General features: G+C 32.1%; 1 protein-coding gene and 1 pseudogene across 1 annotated transcript; both read right to left on the bottom strand.

Annotated features, from left to right (window-relative positions):
* Positions 1–3,252: 3,252 nt before the first annotated feature.
* Positions 3,253–4,485, bottom strand: LOC110277003 (uncharacterized; annotated as a pseudogene).
* A 2,252-nt stretch (positions 4,486–6,737) lies between these two features.
* On the bottom strand, positions 6,738–10,518 carry LOC107471798 (receptor-like protein EIX2). The gene is made up of 2 exons (XM_052255223.1): positions 9,634–10,518; positions 6,738–9,549 (listed from the first exon to the last, which is right to left on the bottom strand). The coding sequence occupies exons 1-2, from the start codon at positions 10,309–10,311 to the stop codon at positions 7,129–7,131; spliced, it is 3,099 nt and encodes a 1,032-aa protein (XP_052111183.1). The 5' UTR covers positions 10,312–10,518; the 3' UTR covers positions 6,738–7,128.
* Positions 10,519–14,382: the final 3,864 nt, after the last annotated feature.

Here is a 14,382-nt window from a genome sequence, read left to right as displayed (position 1 = left end):
CGCCCCTCCCAAGAACCCGCCCCGGTAATTACCCGTCCCGGTGTGGGGCGGGTAATTACCCGTCCCGAGCGGGTAGGGGCAGGGTGGATACCCGCGGATTCAGGTGGTATTGCCATCCCTACATAAAATAATATTCAAAATTCCGACACTTGTTTAAACGAATGAATAAGTTAATCACTTGATCAACCAAGTTAACTTTTTGGCATCAACAATTAGTTAGGGATAAATTCATATATTTATTAATACATGATATTATTATTAAGTTTTTCAATTTTTTAAAACGAAAAATATCTCAGCGTTTTGAAAATCAACTCTAATTTTTCAAAACTACAAAAAATAATTTTTTTAAAAATTTACCAAACTAGACCTAAGTACTAAAGAGGGAAAAAAATGAAAATCAATAAATAAAGCTTCTGAATAGTGCTAGGGAGCCAATGACCTAAGTGTACAATGTGTACAATGGCTAAATCTTTGGTCCATGAATAAAATGAACATCACCCACACTATTCAGAATAACCATCCGAATACCAGGGATAATAAACATCTCATGTCATAAAATCACTCATCCTAAAAACTTAAGTTAATTTTGGAGTTCACCAAGGATCGAACCCTTAACCTTTCGGATCTAGAATTCTAATACCATGTCATGAACCCACTCATCCTAAAAGCGTAACCTAACAGGACAATGTAACACTAATGGTCATATCTCTAATACTTCATAAACCTTCATTGTACACATTGTACGCTTAGACCATTGGCTCCCTATACTTTTCCATAAAGCTTTAGTAACATTAAGTTAAATTAGCGTGAATAATACAAAAGGAACATTTTCGATGTACCAAATTAAATTGAGATAATCAATGCAATCACTTTTAAAAAATATAAACAACAATGATAATCATACAAGAGAATCAAATGTACGTAGAACGTTAATTGCTACTATGTCACTTCTACCTTATCCAGCCCTTATTTGTGTGTACCAATGATGTATTCATAGGTTAAGAGTTTTACTGTTGTTTCATGTTTTATCACCTTGTTACAGGTTATGAATCCAATTCATGAAAATGCAATTCATGAAATATATGCATATTCCCATGGGAAGTTTTCAGTAGTGACTCATGTAGTATATTTTATTAGTAATTCTTGTTCTTATATAATTTGCTTACAACATATTCTTATGTTCGTGTAATCTACTGGTTCCATGCATGAGATCTTGAATGGATGTTTAATGTGCATGTTTGTTATATGCTGAGAACAGAGAAAACTGTTTTACTGAATTAAATATTGCTCTGGCAGATGATGCTAGGTGGGTTTCATCACTACAGGGTTTGAATGTGAAAAATGCAAAATCAGAAGAAAAGTTTTCCAAAATGGATTGTTCAATGCTCCTTCTTGTGTCCATGCATTTGATCAAGGAATTAGAGAAATTCAGTTTATTAATATCAACTAACCAACCAAAGATAAAAGCTGCACCAACAGCTTCAACAGAATGCTTGGTTTTTGAATCAGCATTAGGAAATATTAGAGTCGTATGAAAACCATGGAAGATGATTTTTTTCTGATTGCAAAAAAGCTAAAGTGAATAGCACAAGTGCTGAAGTGCAATGCAATACATAATTTTATAGACTATAATGTTTGTGACTAATTAGTAGTTTTAGTTCACATCTAACTAACTTGAAAAGATATAAATGATTCTTAATCTCAATTACCTAGTGTGACATAGATAGAGGGAGATGTGGCATCACTCTTTAATTTCTCTTTATGCTCATGAGTTTTGATTATTATAATTACTAACATCAGGTCCATTTGCACTGCAGAAGATACTAAACAAGTTCACTAGCAAATATGGTGGTGGTGTGAAAAATCCAGTGAACCTGAAGCCTCCAGATGGCACTCAATGGAAAGTACGTTGGACTCAGCATGATTATCAGATTTTATTTGAAAAGGGTTGGAAAGAGTTTGCTGCTTATTACTCTCTTGATCATGGCCACTTGTTGCAGTTTGAGACAATGGAACTTCTTGTTTTGAGGTACACATACTTGACATGAGTGGCCTTGAAATACATTATCATTTCAATAACCGGATCGACAATGATTTAAAAGTTGTGCTAAGCTCTGATACCACTTTATCACGATCCAAAATGAACCATGACCGGCACTTAGGGAAATAGTTCCCTAGCAAGCCTATCAGACTCAAATATAAATAAGAAAGTTACAAATATTTTAAAGAAATTTACAGTTTCTAAAACGAATAATTTCATATTTTTATTAAAAGATAAAATAAATAGATATGGATGGATCCTGCCTGTGACATATGGAGCATATGACGTCTAAGAACTCAACAAAAATGAAGTACCAATTGCAGATCATTACTCTTGAATAGAAGGCTCACACATTCAAGTATTTGTTCCTGAAAAATATTTTTAGAAAAACGGAATGAGTTTTGCAACCCAGTGACTAGACAATACATCTATAATCCACATGAGACCATAATAACATTATTATAAAAATAATCTTAGTTAGAAAATAATAATTTATATGAATATGTGAATCAATAAGGGAGTTCTCATACAGAAATAAAATCAAATAGTCTACACTTAGGCGGCTCCACCTCTAAGGGTAGCCCTTTCCTCTCGTGTGTCCGTACGGAATAACAGATCCAACGTGTGGCCTACACGTTAGGCTAGCAACGCCCCTGCTAGTTGAGGTCTGAGCCAGATGCATCTAGGTTAACGTCATAACCGTCGTTAACTACGGTTTTCTAATACGAGCCTCCCAAACCAATTCAAAACATATAATTTCAAATATAACAAATCTTTGATCTTTCAAATATATAAGATATCGAATCAAATCAAATCAGATAATACTTTCTCATCCGAATCATATTCAATCATATTTTTTCAATCTTAAGGCATTTCAAACATGTTTCACAATTCCAAAATAAGTGAGTACCAACCAAATTTCAATACTTCAAAAATACATATTCAAGTAAAACCAAATGCTTTAAGATAATATAAACTTTTATTTTCAAACATACATATAGTCTCATAAAAATATATAGTCTCAAGTGCATATTAAAATGAGCTTCACAAGGATAAATATTTAGTTCTAATAAATCAATTAATAAAACAAATTTAAAATTATTTGATAATAATTTTTGTGAGTATAACTAAGTTCAAAGTTCCGTATATCAAAATAATTATAGACGTAAAACCAAACCATCATAAATGTAAAGCCTACTCACAATATGGTCCTAAGGGACCGAAGATATCGAACCCGGAGTGCTAGAATCCAAGGTGAGGAGGATTGAAGTAAAATGAAACGAATGAGCGCAGAATTTTGATCGAGACGGTGGCAGCAACTTCCACGGCTACATCACAGATGTAATCAGCTCCAATCGTTCCATGATACCACTAATACCAATACTCAAGAAAATTTCCAGCAGAAACGCAACAAAAGTAGGGCGATAATACTAAAACAAATACTTATTATCGCAATTAAAACCAGAGCATGTAAGAAAAGAAGAAGATATAGCAGAGTAAAGGTGGAACCGTTACAGTTTCATAAATGGAGTCAGAACAGGGGAAAAATTGTGCTGATTTAGAGACAAGAATGAAGGGGGTTTAGGGCTGAGCAAGATCACAACAGGGACGGAGACGGTTCATTAGTAGTGACGTCGGTGATGCTCCCCTAACGACGAGCTCCGTTGATGGCAATAGCAGACGCGACAATGGTGAATGGCTCCTCCATCGCGACTCTTTCTTCCTCCCTTCACTGGCCGACTCAAACTCTCCCTCTCCATTCAGCAATGACGGTGACCCCAACAGAGATGGCGGCGGTTGAAGCTTAGTGGCGACAGAGACAAGGCGCGACGGCTGTAGGAGTTCGACGGCGGCGAGGCATAACGGCAGCAATCCTTCTTCTGCGTCTCCTCTCTCACACTCGTCCCCCCTCTCGGACGCACCTCTCTCGGTTCTGGCCTCTGATGGTGACGCAGCTGCAGCGAGCTGGACGCGGCTGGCGACGCGACGAGACACGAACGGCATGCTCCAGGCCGGTAGTGATGAAGTGCGACTCTCTCTCTCCTCGCATGGTGGCTCGGCGTGGACAGCTCCCGCCTTCCTCCTCCCTTCTCTTCTCGCGGTCTCCCCTTTTCTCTCTTTCCTTTTTCTTTCTTTCTTTTTTCCGTCAAGGTCTGGGTGTGTGTGCTGTGAGGAAGAGGGTGTGACGGGAGTAAGAGTGTGTGCGGTAGTGAGAGTGAGTGAGTGTGTTAGAAGAGGGTTAGGATTTGGTTTGAAAAAAAGAGGAACAAGGGGTATTGTAGGGATTTTACATTCTATCCTGCTTATAAAAATTTTCGTCCTCGAAAATTGATATAATCTTCAAAACTTTACATGGTTTTAGCACTTTACCGAACATGAGAAATGAGCATAACGAGATGCAAAAGTTACAAGATAGGATCCTGATAAAACGATGTCATTGGCATTTCCCTACCCTCGTTCTCTTGACAACTCAGATATACATAACCCTCTTCACGTCGTTCGTCAATCTTTTCTAAATAGAATCTTGGTTCTGTAGTACATATCCATGGTAGCAACCAGTCTTATGTCAAGTGTTCGAATTTCAACTTTTTGAACTTCCGCATGTGTCCTAAAGAACTAACGTATCACTTGCTATATCTGAGAATCGCACGTGATATTGAAACAAACACGAGTTTGCTTAAAAGGATTCTAAACTTAGGTAGAAAAGAGCAAACATTACAGATGGTGTTCGCAAGAATTCGGGGAGATGCATAGGATCGCAACTAAACAAGGATATACAAAAACAGTGAAGCATGCGAAAAAGAGAATCAATCGCATCTTAGTAAGAAAATCTGAATCAAGAAACTTCGATAGAACAATAAAAGAAAAGATGGTGTATGAAGTCAAAACAAGTTTATGTTGGATCAAAGAAGTACGAAGTTCACAAGAGATGGCCACTAAAATCAACGGTAATATTCACAAAGATTTAAGAAAATGACTAGAAACACAATTAAATAACACACAATCTTTTAGAATTAAAGAAGAGGAAGAACATACAAAGCCTAAAAATTTTATAATATTTTATCGAGCAAAATAAGAACACTAGGACAAATAAAGTTAAAGAAAACAATAAGAAGCAACAGGACTATAGGTAAGGAAAGCTAAACAATAACAACGTGAATAAAATACCCACAACAATTATAAATCCAAATCCCAAGCAACAAGACAAAGACAATAACAGAGAGACAAAGCAAAATAACAAATAGAAGATTTGACTGCACCTTTTAAAAAGATAATTGTACAATTATGAAAATTAAAAACAGTAATTATCACAAAAATTAACATCTTATTTTTTCTTATCTAGAATTCTTTGACAAAGGCCATTTGAAATAATTATTGCCATAACCTTGAATATTAAGTATACTAGAATAAAATTTAATAGCTTTTGACTATAAATAAAAGACAAATAATGTAAAACATAATGAGAAAATGCAAGCAATCATCTCATTATTCCCAAGGTCAAAATTCACCTATACATTTAACTCATTTTTGTCATTATTGTAAAATAAAGTTAAATGATTCCCTATAATCATGTAGCTAAACTTAGTATGAAGTTACAAATAAATTCACATATAAAATAATAATAATAAAACTAAAATTTAAAGTATTGGCAATTAACACACTAGGATCAATTATAATAACTACTTTCTTCTTTTTATTTTTTTGGTCTAAATCTCCAATTATGAATTTGCTCTTAACATAATCAAAGCACATAGCAAAAGAATTTCAGAAGATTAGTATGAAATTAGATTTCTTGTAAAGATAAAACACCAAAAGATGAATGATTTAAAAGTTGTGGCATGCCTATATCTCGAAGGTTGGCGGCCTTTTAGTGTTGAGAATGATTTAAAAGTTGGAGATGTTTGTGTCTTTGAGCTCATTAGTGGAGAAAATCCAGTGCTTGATGCTCGTATTTATAGAGCCAATGGTTAAGCAATCCATTAGAACTTCAGGAGCTCTTAAACCCAGTAATTTAGCAAATATGTAGCACTTATCTTGTAAAATTGAAATTCTACTATGGACAATTTCTTGTAAATATTGTCTCCCGTTTTATCATCTTACTGAAAATGTAGCACTTATTTTTCCCCGGACCAAATACACCTTGAAAAATATTCATATTCTCATATACAGTTTTTAGTAGTCTTATAAAAATTGCACATGTAGCATGTGTATGATTTAGTAGTTGTCTTAGCTAGTTTCCTCTGAATTTGTTTTTCTCATTACACACTTTTGCATTCTTCTCATAATGGATTTATGTTCTCAAAGTCTGTTTATGTTGATCATATCTTGAATCTTTTATCTTTTTTGCCCCCTCCCCCATTGTTTATATTTTAGCATTGTTGTTCCACTAACTGATTGTGATGAACCGAGAAAGAGGTCTCATTGCTTCTTTGTTAGGTTCAATCAACTAAGAATTAGTGTTTTAATTGACTCAAATAATTTACTGTCATCAAGACTAAACCATGCAGAATGCTATAGTATATTGCTAGAGAATTGATTTTTTTTCATATTATTATTTTTAATTACATGATATATAAGACCTTTTGGCCACATATACTTTCCACAAGCTTAAGGAATTACTAGTCTTATTCGATTAGTCATTAGGTGTGTGTTCCCTTGCACATTATTTGTTATAAAATGAATGCTAACAAAATTGAATCAATAGCCTCTGCCCTCTGTAACTAGGAAGTATATTGAACCACAGATGAAGTGTATAGTTACATAACAGTTGTGGTATGGTTACTGCTGCATTGAATCAAGGTTCAGAGAAAATTACATCAAAAGGAATTTAAGAAAATCGGTGCATCAAAAGAGGTGAGTTGCAGAAGGGAGCTATTAACACAACTTCAATTTATAACTTTGTTAGATATGTTGTACTGTTTTATGCAGAGGTTCTTCAGGAGATTAAACATCAAATGACAATCTCTATTACAAATTCATGCATACACATACATTCATACATGCATCAAACATCATTCACTTTCCTTCATTTATTTCCACCTTTGATTCTTCAAAATAAAAATAAAAACACACAAATGAATACATGATCAAGCAACAACACGGCTTCTCATCATCATCCATTTCTTCAATTTTGCCATTCTTATGGCAGTTGTGACATAGATCGTGTCGGCTAAATCTTCCACCCATCTGAAGTAAGCATGCCTCCAAGTTTTCTTGAACCACAAAGTCCCAATAACTCCCCAAAACCCAGTTGCAAAGCCAATTGCAATGACAAGGTAGAACAACCACTTTTCCAACTTATCTAAGTTGCTGTCTTCATCTTCAAATTCAGTGGTCCCATTAACTTGATGTGAATAACCACATTTGTTGGGTAGAGGAGATCCACAAAGATATGGGTTGCCAGCATAACTGGATGGATTAAAAGTTAAAAACTGGTTACCTGTGGGAATTGGTCCAGAGAAGTTATTGTGTGACAAGTTTAACTGACCGAGTGATGTTAAAGCTGACATGCCGCTTGGAATTGTGCCTGAGAGTTGGTTAGTTGAAACATCAAAGGATTCAAGTGATCTCATATCCCCTATCATGTTAGGGATCTTTCCGATCAAATGATTGTTTGATAGATTCAAGCTATGCAAACCATTGAGCAATGTTATTCCATCTGGAATGGAGCCAACCAAATTACTCTCGGACAAATCCATGATGACTACAAGCTTCAAGATTCTTATGTAGTCAAGTTCTCTTCCTTTTATGACTTCTATGACATCCTCCTTTCGCCAATCAGATTCTCGTCTATTAGACGAATTGCGAGGCTTAGCAGCAGATGAAGTAGGAAACAAAGCGGGAGCCTCAAGAGTCATTCCTCGAAGATTGCCTATGCACCGAGGGATTGAACCATTTAGATTGTTGCGAGAAAGGTCCAAGATTCTAAGTGATGATAGTTCACATAGCTGTGAAGGAATGCTACCATTCAACATGTTTTGCCGCAATCTTAGGACTTCTAGTGAAGGAAATGTGTTCGCACTCCATGATGTAATGGTGCCAGAAAGTTGATTCTCTCCAAGATCCATAATCAATAAATGTGGCAAATTTCTCATAGATGCTAGAAACTCTCCATGAAGACTGTTATTGTTCAAATGCAACCAGGACAGAGTGGAGAGATTCCAAAATGAGCTTGGAAAAGTCCCTGTGAGTTTGTTGGATGACAAATTTATTTCGTCCCATTTTCTGTTATCCTTCCAACAATTGGGGATTTCTCCAGATATTTTGTTCTTTGAAAGGTCAAGGATACTCAAATCATCAAGTTGGCACAATGATTTTGGAATTGAACCATTTATGAGGTTATTTCCAAGAATCAAGTACCCTAATTTGGGCATTATATGACCAATATGTTCAGGAAGTGAGCCACTGATTTGATTATGTGAGAGATTCAAATACGACATTTTTGAGATAATAAAAGGATGACTTTCTTCCACTGTGAAGGTTCCATACAAATTGTTTGAAGACAGATCCAGGTATGATAGATTCACAAGTTTTTGAAAATCAATACAAATTCTCCCATCTATTTTATTCCTTGAAAGATCAAGCTCAATAAGATTTACAAGTTGGTTAAGACTTGTAGGTATGATTCCTTTTAAATAATTATTTGACAAATCAAGGTTAGTTAGATTTATAAGTTGACCAAGACTCGAAGGAATGGATCCAGTTAAATAATTATTTGAGACATCAAAAATTTCTAAATTTACAAGTTGCTCAAGATTTTGAGTAATTGTTCCATTAAATGAATTATTTGAAAGATCAACAGCACGTAAATTTACAAGTTGTCCTAACCAAGATGGCAAATGATTATTAAATTCATTTTCACTCAAGTCAAGATTCTCCAAATCATGTCTAATGCAGGTAGACAAATCACTGTTTCCAATGAATTCTTTTCGAAGTTTGTTTCCTGTTATATATAATGTTTTCAGGTGACACATATTTTTCAGAATGGATGAAATGGAACATTCCATAGATGTTAATTTATTAATTGAAAGATTGAGGTACACAAGTTTCTTTAACTCAATAAACCAAGATGGAACTGAAGTAAAAGAGTTGTCAAAAAGGTCAAGGAACTTGATGCTAGTTATATTTTGTAAAGCAACGGGAATTGTACCTTGGAAGTTATTAGATGAAAGAAAAAGATGCTTGAGTTTCTCAAACTTGTGAAACCAGGATGGAAGAGAGTCAAAATGGTTCCGAGAAAGGTCCAAAAGTTCAATGGAAGTTGCAGTTTGGAAAGCATTTGGAATTGGGCCATGAAGCCCACACCCTGAAAGATCAAGATACTCAAGTTTCTTGAACTTGCCAAACCAAGATGAAACTGAAGTAAGATTGTTTCCATGGAGATCAAGACGCACAAGAGATGTCATGTTTTGTAAAGCATCCAAATTTGACACACTAAGTCCATTGTCGGCAAGACTTAGGAATTGAAGATTAGGAGCACTGATGGTAAGATTAATAATAATATCAACCTGAGGGAGGAAGAAGAAGCAACTTTGTCAAGTCCATGAATTATTAACCATCCAACTATCCAAGTAATAAGTTAGGAAAAATACCTGAGACTTATTGTAAATAAAAGAGCCCATCATGTTGAGGTGCTCCAGCAATGGCAGTTGAGAAATCCAATTGATGTTGCTGTCTCGTGAAAATTCATTCCAACTCAGATCAAGAAAGTGGAGGTTGGTGAGATTTCCAAGATTGCTGGGTATTCTCCCGCCAAAACGAGTATAAGAGAGGGACAAATACCTCAGGCGTCGCATAGAACCAATGAACACGGGCATGGGACTCTGATGGAAGTAATTTCCACTCAAGTCCAAATGAGTCAAGTATTCCAGTTCCAGCAGCGATGAATTAACATCCGTAGCTTCTAAATATTGTTGGTATAAAAGGTAACAGTTGTCCTCATCATCACTTCTTAACCAATATTCTCCTTCCCACATAGGTCTCCGGCATTTCACAAAAGGAGTGGTGAGATCAAGCATGACAACATGACCAGTAACATTATCACAACCGATCCCTTTCCATCGGCAGCAGTCATCGCCATGCCATGAGGAAAGCATGTTTGACGAATCATTCAGGGATGCTTTGAACTTCACAAGAGCTTGCCTCTCTCTTTCAAGACATGGAGAGTGGAGGAGAGTACTTGAATTTGCACAAATGCCTGCAATTTCAGCCATCACCATCACAAGTACCAATACTGCGCATGCAGCTACATTTTGGTATCTAATTCCCATTTTCAGTGGAATATAAATAGAGATTCTTGATGATATTTAATTTGTGAATGGCTTTCACTCCACTCACTCAACCACATTATATATACATAATCATGAGAATGGAATAATCAATCAAACCAAGCTTTACGTTCCAAGAGTCTTGAGTATGTGTGGTAAAGTTTTAGTCTCCAATGCTTATCTTAAAAGTCTTGGAGCTATTCTCTCTCAGTTTCTAATTATTCCAGGAGTACCAAATACACCTTTGTTATATCCTTGTCACTCTTTAAATCCATATGTAGATGTTTATGGCATGATATGCATTTTTTCCTTCCTTCATAAACACGGCAAAACAAAGCATGTAGCAATCAGATATGGATTCCATGCCACTCTCTCATTAATATATGAAAATTCATAAATATTAGCTCAACATTATTTTTATTAGAACCCAAATATTGTTTGGAAAATTGAAAATTATCAACTACAATGTAACCACTATCAAATATAAAAGAGAAAGATAAATCCTTTTTAATTAAAAGAGTGAAGTTACTGTCCTATTTTGACTATTTCTATACTCTTAGCTTACAAATTAAAACATTTTACTAGATTTTAGATTTTAAATATTTTTTTTACACTTGTCTTACTTTTCTCACTTTTTAATTAATAAGTATTTTAAATATTCACATTTAATTTAAGATTATAAACATATTATAAGTTCTATATATTTGTAAGAATATAGTTTATTTAAAAGCGTAAGATAACTTTTTTTATTTTATGAATTAATTTTTGTTATTAAGTTAAATACACTCAATTTTAATCATTTATTTGATTCAAGATAGTTGATTAGTTGTACTACCCAGCAATTGTCCAAGTATGATAAAGAATTGTGAAATAATCAAATAACAATTAATTGATTTCTCAACTTTAAACTAACTTGTTTTAAGTTTTAATTAAACCATAAATCCAGATAATTTCTCTATCTTAATAAAAAGTTGACGTAGAACGTTATTTGACATTATGTCATGCCATTGCCCATTAAGCAAGCTAACTTGTAGAAAATATGGTTTTTAATCAATTTGCCAATTTTATCATTAATTAAAAATCATAAGATCAATTAATTTAATTGTTATCCTTATTAGCAACTAATTTGGAAAAAAATTATTCTATTAAATTTTAATTATGTTGCAATAAATCGTGATTAGAATAAATAAATTTTCATCTTTTTATTAAAATGTAAATTCATTATATAATTATTTACATGCATAAAGCTGAGGATCGGACATATTAATTTAGTACTTTTTTTCCGTTAATCGTTTAATTTTGCAACTTGCATAAACCTATTGTTTTGCTACCCATAATAAGTTGAATATCCATATAGCTTAGGTATTTTATGAACTATAGTACTGTTAATGATATACTTGGCTTGATCATATAAATTGTAAATTAATTATTTAAGTTTTTTTATTTGCATTGTAAATATAAATGAAAGAATTTGTCTAAATGAAAGAGATGTATAATAACGTGAGTTTTGTAATTCTTAACTAAAATTACGAACCAACAATATACGATAATAATCAATTTATATTCCAACAAAGCAGTTAAAATTTGATTATTCTAATTGTAAGTTATTAAACATAATATTAAAATTTGATTATTCTAATTGGTGACTAAATTGAATAATAATTAAATTAGTTTCCAACTTTTATCTAATAATCAATTTGGTCTATAAATAAGAAAATAATCAAATTGATCTTATAATTTTTATCTAATGATCTGATCAAACCTCCTAATTAAAGCTCTGTTTTTTTTTTTTTTTTGCCAAAATAAGGTTACTTAATGACATATCTCATATTATCAATTAACTAATGAAAAAATACAATTAATTACTCTCATATTTTTTTAAGTAAAAATTCAACACAATTATAAGTGAAACATGTTATAAAAAATAAAATAAAATAGAATACACAAAACACAAAACAATAAACAAAATAAAATAAAAGCTAAACCACGAATTTATAATGTATCTTATATATCCATTTTTTAAAGTATAATATCTATACTTTATTAGTTTCAGATTATTCATTCATTTAAATAACACTATTATATTTTTTATTTTTTGAATTCACCAACACGTTCACAAAGAATAAAAAAATTTTTAACAACTTAATATGTTTTCATTCATATGAAATTTGTAATATTTCATGAATTTAGTAAAAATTTTGACTAGGTAAATTTCTTATTCAAATTTGCTTTAAATTCTTTAAATTTAATCATCAATTTAAAACTTTCAATTCATTCATAATTCTTCATTCTTCATAAATATTGGTGTTGTCTTGCATTAAAAAAATAACTTGTATTCTTGTAATTTCTACTATCTAATTTAGGGTGTAATTTAATTTTCAATTTCAATTCAATTTTTTTTTTTGGTCTTACACAATACACACCCACTTTTACTGTTACTCTATTAGCATAGTTCTATATTCCTTCCATGAAGATTTCGAGTAAAGTTCCAAATGAAGCAAACAAAATTACTATCCGACCCAAGCCTTCTTCACTGTAATTCTAATTCAATTTGATTTTAAATATTTTTAATGTTGTAGTGTGGATACCAAATTTTGTCCGATCCAACATAATATTTTCCAAAAAAAAAATCAGTTCTATCGATATAAAAACAAAAAAAAATCAGAAGAAAAATAGAACAAGTCCGGCCAATATAGCCCAATATTTCTCAAGACCAAAACCGAAAGCTCAAGATTTTTTATTGGACTTCAACAAAATTGCTTCTGACATCCAAAACAACCATGCAAATTAAACCTGTTACGCCAATGAAAATACATCACAGTTAAGACAAAATAATGGAAAAGTAAAGTAATAGTTCAAAAACTGAAGTAAAATAAACATATTCAATATTAGGAATATTTTAAATTTCTGAATGTAATTTTTTTCTCTTTTCAAATTTTTATCTTTTTTCAAATTTTTCTCATTTTATCATATAATATTCATAAAAAAATTCATCAGTTCATCTATAAAAAAAGGTTTAATTAATATGTACCATAAGGATACATGATAAACTTACTATTAATGAAAAATTTTAAATATTTTTATTTAATGACTACAAAATAAATACATTAAAAATTTAAAAGAGAAAAGAATAAATAAGTCGTTGTCCTTTTGATCCGCGAATATTTAACTTTTCGAGAATTTGAAAATACATTTAAGTCCCTACTATTTTCAAAACTTGGATATATCGATTCTTCATGTTCACTTGGGTCTGTCAGACCCAACGGAATCAAATGTGACTCATATTGTATTGACCTGGTTGATATGAATGTACACGTGAATTTTTTTTTGAAATGAGACAAATTAGACTCAGGGATCAATGTCTCCAGATAAGAGGTTAAAAACTTAAATATATTTTTGAATCTTCAGAAATTTAAATGTCTGCGGATCAAACAATCAGAGATCAATTTATCATTTTCTCTTAAATTTTTTATATTTAAAAAAAAAAACTTTCTTATTTTATAATCTTAATATGCGCCTTTAGAATATTGATAGATAAGCTCTAAAAAAATTTATACTATTCTTATTTTTATATCAATAAAAATTATCTTCAATATCTTTTTTTTATGCTAATATTTTGAATAGAATAAGTTCAGATCTATTTATGTATATTTAAGTTGTGTTGCAAGTTTTATGAATGAATAAGGCATGTAATAATAAAAATCAAGAAAATGAATGTATGTGACAAATTAAAAATATATATAATCGTATAATTTAGATTAAAAAATTTGTTGTAATTGATTTTGCTGTTACTGAATTTGTGTTATTGTTTCATTATAACTAATAATTTATAATTGTATAATTTCTATTGTTATTTATTTTAGATCTGAAATTGTGATGGATGATTGCTTAATTATTTTTAATCTAAAATTTCTGTTAATCTATTGTGGTTGTTGCTGTTGCTAAATTATTGTTAGTGAATTTTTTAAGTATAAAAAAAAAAAGAAGAGAAAGTTCAGGTAGAAAAAAAATGGTTGGGGATAGTAGATGAGTGGTAGTGATTTAGGATGATAAATTGGTAATTAAGAAAAAGAA

The sequence above is a fragment of the Arachis duranensis genome, chromosome 10 (assembly GCF_000817695.3).
Source record: "Arachis duranensis cultivar V14167 chromosome 10, aradu.V14167.gnm2.J7QH, whole genome shotgun sequence".
Classification (NCBI taxonomy): domain Eukaryota; kingdom Viridiplantae; phylum Streptophyta; class Magnoliopsida; order Fabales; family Fabaceae; genus Arachis; species Arachis duranensis.
The sequence above is the reverse complement of the archived record's forward strand: the minus strand, read 5'-3'. Positions and strand labels throughout refer to the sequence as shown.